Source organism: Vicugna pacos, chromosome 5 (assembly GCF_048564905.1).
Source record: "Vicugna pacos chromosome 5, VicPac4, whole genome shotgun sequence".
Lineage (NCBI taxonomy): Eukaryota > Metazoa > Chordata > Mammalia > Artiodactyla > Camelidae > Vicugna > Vicugna pacos.
This window is the reverse complement of record NC_132991.1, coordinates 3,731,742-3,748,761: the sequence shown is the minus strand read 5'-3', so window position 1 is coordinate 3,748,761 and position 17,020 is coordinate 3,731,742. Positions and strand designations below refer to the sequence as shown.

General features: G+C 35.2%; 1 protein-coding gene across 3 annotated transcripts in view; it reads right to left on the bottom strand.

Moving 5' to 3' along the window:
• Positions 1-17,020, bottom strand: part of WDR33 (WD repeat domain 33) — a 90,541-nt gene that overhangs the window by 56,535 nt on the left and 16,986 nt on the right. For all 3 annotated transcript variants that reach the window (XM_072960791.1, XM_072960792.1, XM_072960793.1), the window contains exons 2-3: positions 1,925-2,151; positions 470-538 (exon numbers count right to left, since the gene is read on the bottom strand). In XM_072960791.1, coding sequence (XP_072816892.1) covers positions 470-538; positions 1,925-2,128 — 273 coding nt within the window. In that variant the 5' untranslated portion in view covers positions 2,129-2,151. The remainder of the gene's footprint in view (positions 1-469; positions 539-1,924; positions 2,152-17,020) is intronic.

Here is a 17,020-nt window from a genome sequence, read left to right as displayed (position 1 = left end):
AAAAAACTATTATAATAGATTATAATTAGTCTATAGTAATTAAATGAAGAAAACTGAGATACAGGAAAGTTAAATGCCCATTATTACTAAACAAACAATAAAATCAAGTACCAGATTTCCCAAATTACTTCTCAAAGTCAACACAATTTTTAAACACATTCAAAAGTCAAGTTTAACATTAACTTTCCTATCACAAAGACTTTGAGGTAGTGTAACCTTTTGTTGGACACTGCTTTAAGCCTCAAATCAAAAGTTCAACCACCATCAAATTAAAAGGAAAATTTAAATTGAGATTAAAAAAAATAACTCATGGTTTGCACAGATACGTTATATTACTCCTTTAGGAATATTTCATTTTAATTACAAAAATGTTAAAAGTCCATGTCTAAATTTGAGATTCCATATTTTAGGTTCAAATGCCCAAGCAAAGAGGTCTTTATTAAGCTGGTATGACATATCTTATACTTACATCATTGTAATAACCTGCATCAGGCTGAATTGCCCGCATATCTCTCTGGTCTCTTTGCCATATTCTATTCTGTTAAAAAAAATTAATTAATTAATCAATCAAACTAATATACAGTCTAATTATACTGAATTTGAAACTTAAATAAGTATGTACAAAATGTAAGCTGTCATTAAATGGGGAGAAAACAAGATTAAAACTTTTTCATTATGTTCTAAAACAAAGATAACAGTGTACATCTTAAGAGATTTCCCCTCTTACCCTACTGACATTGCTTAGAATTTTCCTCCTCTCTGCTCACATTATGCCCAACCCATCAGCCAAGATGCTGTTGACCCCAACACAATCTCATGACCATACCTTAATAAAAGAAAAAAGGGTAAGAGGTAGACAGACACCTCCAGTCCCTTCAAAATCCTCAGCATAAAATCCTGTTATCTTGCCCCTGGTTTAACTTCTCCCAAACTCTTCAAGTCTAGTCTAACAACTGAAATACCTGAAAAAAAGCTAAATCTGTCTTTACCTCTGAATGAATATATCTCTGCCATGTGCCTGTAACATACTAATTATGTCCGATATGCATACAGGTCTTTAATAATAGGTCTCAGGTCATAAAGCAGATACATTTTCTTCACAGGAGGCAGAGCAGACCACAACCTGATTAAAGTAACAGGCGTTAGCAATGAAGAGCAAACCACAAAGGCTAACTCCTAGGTTAAGAGAAGTAAATAAAGAGCTCAAAGGGCAGTTAAGTCAAGCTGACATAGGTGCAGGCCCCCACTCTGCCTTTATTTGCCATCTCAGAGTTGGTTTCAGCCTACAGACTGTGGCAGGTGCTCAAACCTCAAGGAAATAGAGCCCTCTTCCCTGACTACTACCAGAGGCTTGGAGAGGGCCAGTGTCTTGGACATGCAGTCACTATTTTGAATGTATACTCTCACAAATACTCCTACTTTGGCGGTCTCTTAACATTTTTTATATGCACTGTGGGTATGAAAACAAGTGTTTTAAGGTTGGCCTAGCTGAATAAAAATACCCTCTTCTGAAATACATTATGAACCTTTATAACAAAGCCTATTTCTAAATTGGTGTCTAACTTTAATAATCTGTTTGTCTTTTTATGAGGGAGGTAATTAGGTTTATTTATTTTATTTATATTTGGAGGAGGCACAGGGGATTGAACCCAGGACCTCGTGCGTGCTAAGCATATGCTCTACCAGTTGAACTATATATATACCCTCCCCGTCTAACAAATAATTTTTGAAAAGATTATTCATGCATGCTAAGAGTTTAAAAAAAAGTACCTTTTTTTTTTTTAGGTGATTGACCTCATCTGAAATTCTACTTCTTCCCACTAATTCCAAAAGACACCAGTATACTCATTACCCTGCATTTTAAAAACTTTCCTCTTTTTAACAACCAAAGTGGGGTCATCTGAAGCACATAAACTGGACTCACCTCCAAATACTTAATTACGGAAGGATTATAGTCGATGGTTTTTCGGTTTACTGCCTTTCTCATTCGTTTTCCATCAAAGGTAAGCTGTTGCATTGCTTGCTGCTGTGCAAAATCAGGTCGCTTATAAAACAGTTGTCGAGGTGCCTGGTGTTGGAACCTTGGCATATGGAAAAAACGAGGAGGAGAACCAATTTCTGTAGCCATGGTGATGTTTTCGTTCTAGGACACTAGGGTAAGAAAAAAGTACTTTTACTACACATATCAGCACTGTAACACTCCCTGAAAACATTTTTAAATGAACATTTTTTACACTTCTCTTTCTTTTCCTAATATACATCATTTCTAGCTTTTAGTCAACTTATTTACAAAATTAACTATTAGATATATTCATTGGTAGAGACCAGTTACATATTTGAAAAAGGCCAATTCACAAAATAACTGCTAATAAGTATTTGTTGTAAAATTCAGCCTGATAGAAGGCAAAACAAAAGTTTATAACAGCTTGGAGTGTGTTGTGAATGCGTAGGGTGAATAAACTGCAGGGGGGAGGAAGGTAATACCACATTTCTTTAATGAAGTTTTCATTAGATGTTTTACAGTAAAACAAACCATTTTAAGTTTATCGTAAGACCTTCATTTTATGCAAGTGTCACTAAAAAATTTTTAAACCTGACTTTCGTCCTTTTAAATTTCCTAGGACTAGTGTAAAAAGTGGACCAAACTATCGTATATTTCATATGAATGTTAAAAGTATGTATATCTAATTTCAGACTCAAAGTAACTACCACAGAAACATTTCTCAGTATGTGTATTTACATATTTATACAGGCAACATTAAGCTAACATCTGAAGAAAAAAATGTATTCTACAGTTTTTCAACTTTAAAGCTCTCCAATTAAACTCACATTCCAATAATACAAATATATGCATGATTTTAAAACATATTTTAAAGTATATTTTAAAAAGTAGACCTTGAAAATACGTAAAGGCTGTTAGAAGCATTTCTGCAATTATTTTTGTTTTAAAAAGAGGAAAGATTAGACTCTCCATTATTTTTCTATATTCTTACATTTGCCTTTTCTCATTCAAGATATTAAAGGGCCTGAAAATAAATTTATGATTTCCTTTGGATGAAATTATTCTTCGTACTAACTTAATTCATCCATGTCACTTTAGTGTTTCCTGAAACCATTTAATAACAAAAAGGAGATGGAAGAGGAGGAGGGGGTGAAGGGAGAGGGAACTTTAAGTCCTGACTCCTACAACACCAAAAACAAATAGTGATAAAACATGTATTTAATATATACTATTTCCACTACTCTGGAGTGATCCCAGAAGGTCCCTGACAACTGTTAATTTGTAACGAGATGAGATACACTCTTTCTTTGGGCTGTGTGTGAATTAAACCAGAATGCACAAAATGCACTAAGCATTTGACTCCATAAGGGTGATGAAGGAATCTGTTTATTCAGCTATCCCATGAATCCAACTAAGTTTCAGCATCCACATTTCAACTAATGACTTCAATTCAGATGTCTAGGCCAGTAGTTATAAAAGGATGCAGCTCTGAAAGTATATTTTTAAAATCACTATTTTTTCACTTTATAATCATCAAATTTCTAATTTTATTAAAATAAAGTTATCCTAATATTCTACTTTCTAATATTATTGATACCAAATGAGAATAAAGATTTTTACACATATCAAAAGAGGCTTAAAAATTATTCAGCCAAAAAATGGGGGGGTTTGAAATGCTGACACAGGCTATAACATGGATGAATCTCAAAATCACCATGTAAGTGAAAGAAGCCAGATATAAAAGGTCACATATTGTATGATTTCATTTATATGAAAACTCCCGAACAGGCTAACACATGGAGATAGAAAGCACATTAGTGGTTGCCAGAGGCAGGGGAAGATGAGGAGTGACTGCTTACTGGGAATGGGTTTCCACTGGAGGTGATGAAAATGTCTGGACCAGAGGTGGTGTCTGCACAACACTGTGAATATACTAAGTGGTGCTGAACTGGACACTTTAAAATGGTTAAAACAGTGAATTTTATGTTATGTAACTTTTACCTCAATTAAAGAATTGGGGGGGGGTTAATCCACTGGAAAAAAATTTTAGATGGAGAATAGATAGGACATTAACAGAAAGCTGATGTTGAAGCCAGGGGATGGGTACACGGATGCAAATCAAGAGTCAAACTAAGGATCTACTAGACAAATATGAGGCAAATGACTGAAGTCAAATGCAGAACAATCAATGTGCTGCTACTAACACTCTTGAATAATTCACTTGTTAAAGCTAGAGAAAAATATTACTCCTTCATTTAAGATCTTACAGAGGATGGAAAAAATATCTTTCCATCTATAAATTTGTTGAGTAAAACTAGTTCTGAAAAAAAGGCCTTTAACTTTTCCTTGAATGGTCAAGTACCACTGGTGTTCCTGAAATAAAGGGCTCGCAAAAAGAGGGGGGAAAAGTACAATAATATTCTAAATCAAAATCCAGCCCTAAAATAAAACCTAAATCTCCTGACAGTACAGTGGTAAGCCTTACACACTGCGGAATCACCTCCTGTAGTCCACTGTTACTTGCCCCAAGTCAAAACAGGCCTCTTGACGGCTAACCTCCAGAATGTACTGTCTTTGAGATAAAGCCCTAATCCTGACGAATGGTACCCTAGCAAGAGGAGGTAAGGACACAGGCATGCGCAGAAGGGAGGCCATGTGGAAACATGGGAGGAAGACAGCTCTACAAGCCAAGGAGAGAGGCCTCAGAAGAAACCAACCCTGCTCACACCTTAACCTCAGACTTCTAGCTTCCAAAACTGTGAGAAAATCAATGTGCTGTTTAAGCCACCCAGTCTGTAGAACTTGGTTGTGGCAACCCTAGCAGGCAGAGGCAGAGGCAGAGCAAAGTACCTGGGCCCCCTGCCTCTCCTCCAACAGGGGCTGCCAAAAGATTTCAGTATTCACTAACAACAGAACAGCTTTTTCTGATTGAGACAGCAGAAAACTTGGTATCTGAGGTTGGAAGATGAGTGACCCAGATAGAAAGAGCTCAAGTCATTAAAACTATCCTTCAGGCTCCACTCAGGACCCTACTGCAAGGAACTATATATACAACCAAATACAAAAAAGAAATGGGAGCTTTATCTTTCATAAAAACAACTAGTGTAATTTCCACTCACCGCAGTATTCACACTTGTGCTACACTAACAAAGACTACAATTTAAACTAGAAGTCAGGTTTGCCCCGAAAGCATACTCATCTCTCATCTGGGGTGCAGGGAGAAGGAGGGAGACAGAGGGGAGAGGGGCAAGGGAGAAACTGAGGTAGAAAGAGGACAAGTAATCTGCATATGGTTATTAAATACATACTAACAATGAACCAAATGGCTAAGGAAAAAATTCCACCTTAAACACTGAATTCATCATCTTGCTCGAACACACAAACTTTCAATGTTTCCGGGAATCAGCACAATTTTATCAAGTGCCTACTTTTTTTTCTACCCTGCATCGGTATTTTGTTCTCCTTCACTATCATTCCTAAGTTCCCAGAACAGATCCCAGGCTTTGTGGTGTCTAGTTCCCATCTCTGACTTTGGCAAATACAAAACTACTGAATTCACAAAAGTTTGCAGCATATTCTTAGTCTTCAAGCTTTCAACTACTCTCCAAAACGAGGCAAGCCACATAACCCCTCTGCAGCCATTTTCGCAATCTGGGCACTAAGGTTAATGTAGATCACTTCAAAGATCCTTTTTGCTCAAAGATAGGATTTTGCAAGAAATATGTTTATTTCTTTAGCCAGTGTAGTGACTAGTCTGTTGAACAAACTGGAATACCGACTTAGTTCTCCGATGTTGGTGTATGCAAGTTCATAGAAGCATTATAATTCTGCTTCTTGTCCCAACTATTACAAAATAATTTCTTTTATAATCTCAATCATGTGATATTACCAAGGTTATAACTGAAGACAGAAAAAACCACAAATGCTTTTCTTAAAAAAAAAATCACAAGTTCACAATGTAGAATTGTGCTAAATAGTAGCTCATTTCATTAAATCTAAATTGCTAATTAAAGCAATAAAAACTATATACTAGTGGTAACAAAAGCTCAAAAACTGGAGCAACAATAAATAGCAGAATGAACAGAAAGGGATTCATGAGAGAAGACTTGAATTAGAAATTACATAGAAAAAGTGATTAATAAGATAATGAGCAGACACCACCAAATTCACTGAGGCAGCTACTAGCCATGAATACACACACTTAGGAACTGGATTTGTTGAAAAATCCAGTGATATGCAGAAGCATAATGCAAAATGTAATTCATTTCAAGAAGTAACCAGTGAACACTAACTAGGCACTGAAGACAGAGACATATAAAGTCTGTTCTCAAGAGACTCAAAGTTTACCAGAAGAGAAGAGCTTAAGAAAGCAATGTGAGAATACTTTGCACTGAGAAAATAGTTCCTGTTTGCCAGGAACTATTACAGGCAACAGGGATAAAACATAGGATGCTTACCGCACAATTCAGCCTGAAGAAGTTTAAGTTCAGGTGGAGGGGTGAGGGATGCCGGGGGAGGACGGATAAGGAAGAGACACTAAGGAAAGAAACAATCTAACACTCACTCTCACTCATTTCGCACATCAAGGCATGAATAATCTCTTCCTCAATCAAACATAATCCAAAATAATCTTCCCCAACCAAACATTTCTGTCTCAGAAAAATTTTATTATCGCAGCCTATCTCCAACTCAAACAAAGGGGAAAGCTGCACAGGTGACCCTTGAAACAACTCGGGTTGATCTGAGTATATTTTATGTTTATAGTTAGCTCCCTGTATCCACGGTTCCGCCACAATTTCAAATTCAACCAATCACAGACCATGCAGGGCTGTAGTATTTACTTCTGAAAATTATCTGCGTCTAAGTGGACTCTTGCAGTTCAAAATCACATTGTTCAAGGGTCAACTGTACTTTTATAGGAAAATGACATTGCTAAAACTTAACTAATTCCACAAACTCAATCCAAAAGGAGTTTACTAAGTGCTTCACACAATTGAATAAAAAGATCTTTACAATTCTGGAGGGTAGGACTGAGCCTGAGGCTCTGCATCAAAGAAACTTCTATGACCTGAAAGTTCATGAATTGGCCTAAAGCAGTGTTTTGTCTTTAAACCAGAAGTCATTCATATCCTACTGGTGGTTCTTGAAATCAATATGGCTGATAACTAGCATTGCTTTAATAATTAAAAAAATATAAGGCTGAACCATTTTGTTGTTGTCGTTTTTGAAGGATTTGGGGTTGGGGGGGCTAGGTTTATTTTTTAATGGTGGTACTGGGGATTGAACCCAGGACCTCATGCATGCTAGGCAGGCACTCTACCACTAAGCTATGTATCTTCTCCTACTTGAACTGCACATTTTAAAGGAAAGAACTGTTTCTGTGAAATTTCTGTTTCAGTTGTACATGTGTTTACACTGGGTCACAATATTAAAAAATATACCCCTCCTGTTAATTTGTCAAAAGTAAAAGCAAATGCCTTAATGTTAACAAACCACTAAGTGAAAACCAAGAGTTTCCTATCTAAGCCATCTTCCACTTATTATCACTTAATTTCTGCTGCCACTGGGTGGGTATCCATAGCCAAAGGAGTTCAAATACAGCATCTGTCCAGTGTGGGTACAGTAGCTGTGGCTCCAGAATCTGGTGCAATTATGAAATCTAAAATTCCTCCACATCAACCACTAAGTCAGAGCTTCTGATCAGCATATGAAAGTTTGTTTCCTCAAACTGAGATGAAAGAATTCTAACCCAAAGCAAATTACTGATGCATTAAATACCCAGGATAAAAAGTACAATTTCTGTAGGGCTTCTAAACATAATAAAAGATTTTAAGATCTCCACTCTCAACACAAACCTGGACCTCGAGGTCAGAACCTTAGCCTAGGAACCTCTATTGTAGGTCCAGAGATGGATAACCGACCTTAAAAGAGATTTGATAACTAATCTGTCACAGAACTTTAAGGGGATCTATATGAGTGGTAAAAAAGGCCAATAACAAAATGATCAATATGTGCTCTCTCCGATGTCCAATCATTAATACATATGAATCCTGAACAAATCAAGAGACATACTGAGACCATTCAATCTGTATCCTGTTAGAGACTAAATCTGACATTAAGGATCAGTTTAGTTAACTCAGTGTAGGAGTTTTCCAACTTAAATCTCTTTCAGCCTCAGATTTACTTACATAATTTCTTTGTAACTTGGGGTAAGCAGCTTTGGTTGTATAACTTTGGTAAAGTTACTAAAACTTTTTGGGGGATACCGCAGTGGACCAGTTTTAATGCATGCTACTTGATACTGTACTTGGCTTTTACATTCAGTTTTCTGTGCCATTTCAAAAGCTAACGTTAATATTTAATGCACATATGACCACAAATCTGGCTCTCCACTTAATCAGAAGGTAACAATTCACTATTTCAAAAGTGTGACTCTCAAATAAGGAACCTGTGCCATCAACTGTTCTCAATGTGGATAAAGTCTGCGGCTATTGGGTGTGTTCTTTTCCCCTTGTTATTAACAGACAAAGGGTCTTCCTATTTTTACACTGTTTTTAAAACTGCATTACACACTAATTTATCAACTGTCTAAGCCAATAAATATTGGGCAAACTAATTCTCATTTGATAGTGTGGGAAATGAACTAGGCAGCAGAGATTTTTTTTAAGCTCTCAGGTGATACTAAAGTTTGGCAAAATTTGGAAACCACTGTACTAAGTAACTTGGATAGCTTACTTCTGAAACAGTTTCCTATAGCAACAAGTTCTAAAACTTTTTATTTCAAGACCTTTTTACTCTTAAAAATTGAGGATTCCCCTCACTTTTTGTTTATTGCAGTATTTATATTCATAGATATGTAACATATTAGAAATTAAAACAGAAAAATTCAAAATATTTATTAATTCATTTTAGAATAATGATAAACCCATTGTAATAACTATTATTCCTTCCCCAAAAACAACTAGTGAGAAGAGTGGCATTGTTTTTTACATTTCTGCAAAACTCCTAAACATCTAGCTTAACTGAAAACAGCTGAAATCTCACGTCTGCTTTTGCATTCAATCTGCTGCAATATGTTATTTGGGTTAAAGTACATGAAAAATACCTAGACCCAAAGAAATATATTCTTGGAAAAAGGAAGAGTATTTTAATAGCCTTCTCAGAAAATTATGGATATTCTTTGATATTCCAACTCAATTTGGCAAGCGATAGTTTATTAAGTGGTAACTGTAATGTGGCATCTAAAGTCACATCAGTAAGCTTTTTCCCCTCTGTTACAATAAAATACACCGGCTTATTTTGCGCTTTGGAACTTTAACCCATCTCTGATTTTACAAGATCATGTGCTGATCATTTGGAAAATACTGGTTCCACAGAATTTGGCATTTCATCTGTCATATTTCTTATAAAACATGTAATAATTATTTTTATTAAAATCACCACTGATCTCACCATAAAAACTATTAATTACTGGGAAACTCAACCTCACATGGTAGACACAAGTTTTCCAAAACTCTAATTTTTGCTTGAGAATTCAATTTCTATCACTAGCAACAAATACTAAAAGCTGTTTCCCTTGAAACAGCAGTCAACCTATATTCACCTTCAAGAAAAATATTTGCCATATACTCAAGTCTGAACGCCATAGCTTGTCACTCTTTTAAATTTCATATTTTTACATACTTTCATTTTTGAAAGCGGTTTTCAGCCCACAGCAAAGATGAGCAGAAAGTACAGAGTTCCTACACACACATATACCCTCCACCACAACAGTGAGCATCAGAGTGGTACACTTGTTAAAATGAGTGTACCAACATTAACGTATCATATTCACCCAAAGCCCAAGTTTATATCAGTTCACTCTTGGTACTGTGTATCCTAAAGATTTTGACAAATGTATTCAGATTGGCTTCTTTCACAAAGCAATACGTATTTAAAGTCCCTCCAGGTCTTTCCCATGATAGCTTAGCTCATTTCTTTTTAGCGCTCAGTAACACTGCACTGCCAGGATGTACTATTCTTGTTAATCCACTCACCTATGAACTGTATCTTGGTTACCTAAATTTTGGCAATTATGAATAAATCTACTATTAACTTTCATGTGCAGGCTTTTATATGAACTTATTTTCAACTCATTGGGTAAACACCAAGGAGTGTGATTACTAATCCTCTGGTAAGAGTACATTTAGTTTTGTAAGAAATTGACAAATCGTCCAAAGTCATTGCACCATTTTGATTCCCACCAGCGATGAATGAGACTTTGCGTGCTCCAAGTCCTCACGAGCATCTGGTACTGTCAGTGTTTTGAATTTCAGACAATCTATTGTGTGTGTAGTGGTATCTCACTGTGTGCCTTTGCAATTCCCTAATGACATATAATGTTGGGCATTTTTCCATCTGCTCATTTGTCACCTGTATATCTTCTTTGGTGAGGTGTCTCTTCAGATCTGTTGCCCATTATTTAAATTGAGTTGTTCATTTTCTTATCGTTAAGTTTTAAGAGTTCTTTGCGTATTCTGGATTAACAGTCCTTTATCAGACATACCTTCTGCAAATATCTTCTCCCAGTCTGTGGCTTGTCCTCTCATGCTTTGATTAACTTATTTTTTAAATTACACACAGTAAAATTCAGTTTTTGGTGTACATTTCTAAGTTTTGACAAATATATAGAACCACGGAACGGCTGAGATGAGGCGCGGTTCCCTCACCCCCTATATTCCTTCGTACTGACCCACTGTCACAGGTTTCCTGCCACTACCTCTAGCCCCTGACAACCACTGAAGCCTCCCCCCTCACTGCAGTTAGTCTTTTACAGAATGTAATATAAAAAGAAATTCACACTGTACAGCCTTTTGAGTCTGGCATCTTCCATTTGGCATAATACTTCTGAGATTCACCAATGTGGCTGCACGGATCAAAAATTCCTTTTTTATTGTTGAATTCTATGGATATACCACAGTTGTTTATCCATTTACCAATTCAGAAACATTGGGGTTTTTTTGCAGTGCTTGGCAGTTTGAACAAAATTGCTATAAACGTTCACGTTTTCATTTTCTAGGGTAAATATTTAGGATTGAAACTGCTGGGTCGTGTAAGTTTATGTTTAACTTTACGAGAAACAGAACTGTTTCCCAAAGCGGCTGTACCATTTTGCATTCCCACCAGCGATACATCAGAGTTTCAGTTGCTCTGCATCTTCACTACCACTTTATAGGCAGTGAGGGGGAGGGAAAAGTTGTTTGTCTTGTTTCTGTCATTCTAAGAGAAGTACCACCTTATTGTGGTTTGATTTCCATTTCCCTAAGGACTAATAATATAGTGCTATTTTCAGGTACCTATTTGTCACCTACATATCCAGCAAAGCTTCTGTTCAAATCTCTTGTCCATTTTTTAATTGGGTTCTTTTCTTATTGTTGACTTTTGAGAGTTCTCTCCATAATCTACATAAAAAATCTTTACCAGATGTGATTTACAAATATTTTCTCTCAGTCTGCCACTTCTTTTCATTCTTATCATTTCTTTCAAAGAGCAGTTTTTAATTTTAATGAAATCAAATTTATCAAGTGATTTTGTGCTTTTGATTATATCTAAGAAGTCTCCATCTAAGCCAAGGTTACAAAGATTTTTCTTCTGTGTTCTCTTCTGCCATTTTTATTGTTTTACATTTTCCAACTGTTCTGTAAACAATTATACAAAAAAAGTTTCTGGGATTCCGATCTGGTGGATCAATTTGAGGAGAAATTATATCTTAACAATACTTAATCTTCAAAACCACAAACAGGTAAATTCTCTACAATTACTTGAGCCTTTTTTAATTTCTTTCATCATCAGTTTTAGCCCACAGATCCTGTACACATTTTGTCAGATTTATACCTATTTTTGGTGCTATTTAAATGGTAGCTTTTTTACTTATTTCCATTTCCAGTTTTTCATTGCTAGTATATACAAATAAAATTAATTGTATATATATTGTCTATAACTCTTGCAATCTTGCTAAACTCACTTATTAGCTCTAGACGCTTTCTTGTAAATTCCTTAGGGTTTTCTCCATGTCTTTTGAAAAAACAGGCAATTTTATTTTTTCTTTTCTGTTCCAAAAGCCCTTTTATTTATTTTTATTTCTTTTTCTTGCCTTACTGCACTGTTCTAATCTTAGGGGAGAAAGCACTGTCTTTCACTATTAAGTATTCATTATCAAATATGAGATTATCTGTAGGCTTTTATGGATTCCCTTTATAAAGTGAAAGAAAACATTTTCTATTCCTGGTCTTTAAGAATTTTTGTCATGAAAGAATGAAGAATTGTATCAAATGCTTATTCTCTATCTATGAAGATTAGTCTATTAACATGATAAATTACCCCCAACTGATTTTCAAATGTTGAACAGCCTTGCATTTCCAGAGTAAACCCCATTCAGTCCTGATGTATTATCCTTTTTATATCTGGCTAGATCTGAATGACTCATATTTTATTGTGACTTTTGCATCTATGTTCATGAGGAATATTGGTATAATTTTATTTTCTTGTATATCTTTACCTGATTTTATATCAAGCCTCATATAGTAAGGCGGGAAGTATTCCTTCTAATATTTCCTTCAAGAGATTGTAGACATCTGGTATTATTTCCTCCTTAAATGTTTGGTAGACTTCACCTGTAAAACCATCTCAAAAGGTTTTTAACTATGAATTCAGTTTCTTTAAAAGATATAGGACTACTGGGGTTATCTTTTTTTTTTTGAGTGAGTTTTGGTAGTTTGTGTTGTTGTGGGAATTGATCATTTTCACTCAAGTTGTCAAATTTTGGGGCACAGAATTGTTCATAGCATTCTTTAACATTTTAATGTCTATAAGCTCTGTAATAAGCCCCTCTTTCATTCCTGATACTGTTAACTTGGACTCCTTCCTGTGTCCAAGATCAAGATGCCAGCACAGTCAGTTCCTGGTGAGAGGTCTCTTCCTGGCTACCTTCTTACTGTGTTCTCATAGGGCAGAGAGAAAGAAACAGCAAATTCTCTGGAGTCTCTTCATATAAGGGCATGAATCCCATCAGGAAGGTCCTACCTTTGTGGCCTCACCTAAACCTATCTTCCAAAGGCCCCATTCCCAAATCCCGTTACACTGGGAATTACGGCTTAACCATATGAATTTTACAGGATCATAATTCTGTCCACAGTACACTATATTTAAAAAACACATATTCAAGGGTTGACATTCAAATAAATTAACTATTTTTACTGCCTGCCAATGACATTCTTAAGTAATATTGGTTTTTTTTTTTCATTTTAACTACGAGTATAAGGTGACAGTAAACATATAATGACTACTAGCAGTCTGATGCCACTGCCTTGAATAATGCTAAGAACACAGAAGTTTTATCCATTACTGCTTTTATACCATAAGTGCAATATCAACACAGTAAAAAAAAGCCTAGTAGTATCTTAGTAGTATTAAAAAATAGTTCTGACTTTGAAAACTCACCACTGCCTTACAAGATTAAATTCAAATAACCAGAACAGAAAAAATTTTTAACAAACTGCAAAATTTATTAGCAATTTTAGGTATTATTACGAAGTACTGAACAACAGATATAACCAACGCTAAAAACTTGATCCATTCCTAAACTTTCCAAGTTCATTTTGATGAAAATGATGTTATACTTTCACTTGATGAAACCTCTATTAGAAGGAAACATAAAGTTCTATAGGATCTAAAAAAGAAAAAATAAAACTACCTTAGTTGTGATAAAATAATTAAAGAAATAAAGCAGACCATTTTGTATGCTATAAGCACAGTCACGTTTGTATATGGTTGTAACATTTATAAAGACAGATACACCAGAATTATTACCAGTGATGGCCTTGGGAAGGGAAATTAGATGACTTAGTGTAAAAACGATAAGAAATTTAGTCTAGGTTCTCTTCCAGTTTTAAGGTGTCTTACATTTAGTTCTTTAAACAATTTTGAGTTTATTTTTGTATATGGTGTGAGGGAGTGTTCTAATTTCACTGATTTACATGTAGTTGTCCAGCTTTCCCAACAACACTTGTTACCTTTTCTCCACTGTATATTCTCGCCTCCTATGAAATAGATTAATTGACCATAGTTGTGAAGGTTTATTTCTGGGTTCTCTATTTTATGTATGTCCTTCTGTGCCAACACTATGCTGTTTTTGTAGATTAAAGCCCCAATGAGATGACTGTTTAAAGGGTACAGAGTTTCAACTTAACGGTAATGAAGTTCTGGGAGATACAGGGGTGACATTTGCACAACTGTGTGAATTAATGCCATTGAACTGTACACTTAAAATTGTTAAAATAAGCTTTAAAAAAACTTTATTGTGGTATCATTTCTGTACAGTAAACTACATGTATTTCAGATGTAAAAAAAAAAATACCATGCTCTTTTTATTACTATAGATGAACGGTAGTTTGGAGTATGGAATTACACCTCCAGCTTTGTCTTTTTTTCTCAGAATTGCATTGGTAATTCTAGATCTTTTGTGGTCCCATATAAATTTTAGGATTTTTTTGTTCTAGATGTGTGGAAAACTGTTCCGGGTATTTTGACAGGGATTACACTAAATCTGCAGATCTCCTTGGGTACTATGGACTTTTTAACAATATTAATTCTTTCAACCCAAGAGCAAAGGGTATCTTTCCATTTATCTGAATCATTCTCAAATTTCTTTCATTAATATTTTATAGTTTCACAGTACAGGTCTTTCACCTCCCTGGTTAAGTTTATTCATAGGTATTTTATTTTTCTTGACACAAAGTTAAATGGCGTTTTTATTTTAAACTTTCTTTTCCTGGTATTTCATTACTAGTGTATAGAAATGCCACAGATATTTGTATATTAGTCATGTATCCTACTCCCTTGCTGAAGTCATTTATTAGTTTTAACAGATTTTGTGTGGAGACTTCAGGGTTCTCTATACAGAGCATCATGAGATCTGCAAACAGTGACAGTTTTACCTCTTCCCTTCCAATCTGAATCCCTTTTATTTCTTTTTCTTGTCTGATTGTTGTGTCTAGGACTTCTAATATTATGTTAAATTGAAGTGTTAAGAATGGGCATCCTTGTCTTCTTGCTGAATTTAGTGGGAAGGCTAAACTCCTAGAAGAGAACATAGGCAAAACATTCTCTGACATAAATCATAGCAATATTTTCTTAAATCAGTCTCCCAAGGTACAACCTACGGAACAGGAGAAAATACTTGCAAACAATGAAATTGTTACTCCTTGCTTCCTCCTTAGTTTGACAACAGCTGCGTTCTGTTTGTAAAAGTCCTTCCTTGTTTTGGTAGTGCGTACGATGAAACAGTACACTATATTATGCTTGAAAACAAAAACATCAGCGGGCACCCCTGGACTTTACTGACTAAACAGTGTGCATGTAGTATGTTTCTGTGTGTTCACCTTGGCAGCTTTCTTAGACTTAATGAAGTACAGGCCTACATCTGGACTATCAAATGTAATTCTTAAAGATGTAGACCATTTTGACAACTAAGTAATAATGGAGCTTTTTTTGGTTAGAGGAATTTCAAGATTATGTTTTCAGTATTTGCCAATGATGTGACCAATGAGTGGTTAATATCCAAAATATACAAACAGCTCAAACAACTCAATATCAAAATAAACAAACAACCCTATCAAAAAGTGAGCAGAAGCATATTTTAAATGGGTTGTTTTTATGGCTACCAGGAGGGGAAGAGGGTGGGATGGGAAGGGATAAATTGGGAGTCTGAGATTTGGAGATAATAATATACATAAAATAGATAAACAACAAATTTATACTGTATAGCATAGAGAACTATATTCAATATCTTATAGTTACTTACAGTGAAAAAGAATATGAAAATGAATATATGTATGTTCCTATATGACTGAAGCATTGTGTGCTATACACCCAAAATTGACACACTGTAAACTGATTTTATTTCAATAAAAATATTTTTAAAAAATGGGTTGTTTTTTAATTGAAGTACAGTTGATTTAAAATGTTCCATTAGTTTCTGGTGTACAGCATGGATAGACTTGGAGGGCATTATGCTAAGTGAAATAAGTCAGGCAAAAAGATAAATACTGTAAGATATCACTGCATGTGGGATATAAAAAATACAACTATAGAATATAACAGAAAAGAAACAGATTCACAGTTGTAGAGAAGGAACTAGTGGTTACCACTGGGGAGAGGGAAGGGGGAGGGGCAAGATGGAGGTGGAGAATTAAGAAGTACGAACTATCAAGTATAAAATAAGCTACAAGGATGTATTGTACAACATGGGGAATATAGCAAATATTTTATAATAACTATAAGCGGAGTATAACCTTTAAAAATTGTGAATCACTGTATTATATACCTATAACATATACTGTATATCAACTATACTTCAATTTTAAAAATATATTGTAAAATAAATACATAAATAAATAAAGTTTAAAAAATGGACAGAAGACCTAATTAGACATTTTCCCAAAGAAGACATAGAGATGCCCAAAAGGCACGTGAAAAGATGCTCAACACTGCTAATTACTTGAGAAATGGAAATCAAGCCACAGTTAGGTATCACAGAATGGCAATTATCAAAAAGTCTACAAATAATACTGCAGAGGGTGTGGTGAGAATGGAGCCCTCATACACTGTCAGGAGGAATATAAACTGGTACAGACACTATGGAAAATAGTATGGAGGTTTCTTAAAAGAACTAAAAATCAAACTACCATGTATGATCCAGCAATACCATTCCTGAGTATAGATCTGGAAAAAATAAAAATTCTAATTCAAAGACTCATGCACCCCAATGTTCACAGCAGCACTATTTACAACAGCCAAGATATGTAAGCAACCTAAATGTCTTAACAGCAGATGAATGGATAGAGAAGATGTGGGAGACACACACACACACACACGCGTGTGCACGCGCACAAAATGGAATACTAGTCTGCCATACAAAAGAATGAAATAATGCCATTGCAGCAACATGGATGGACCTAGGTATTATCACACTAAGCACGT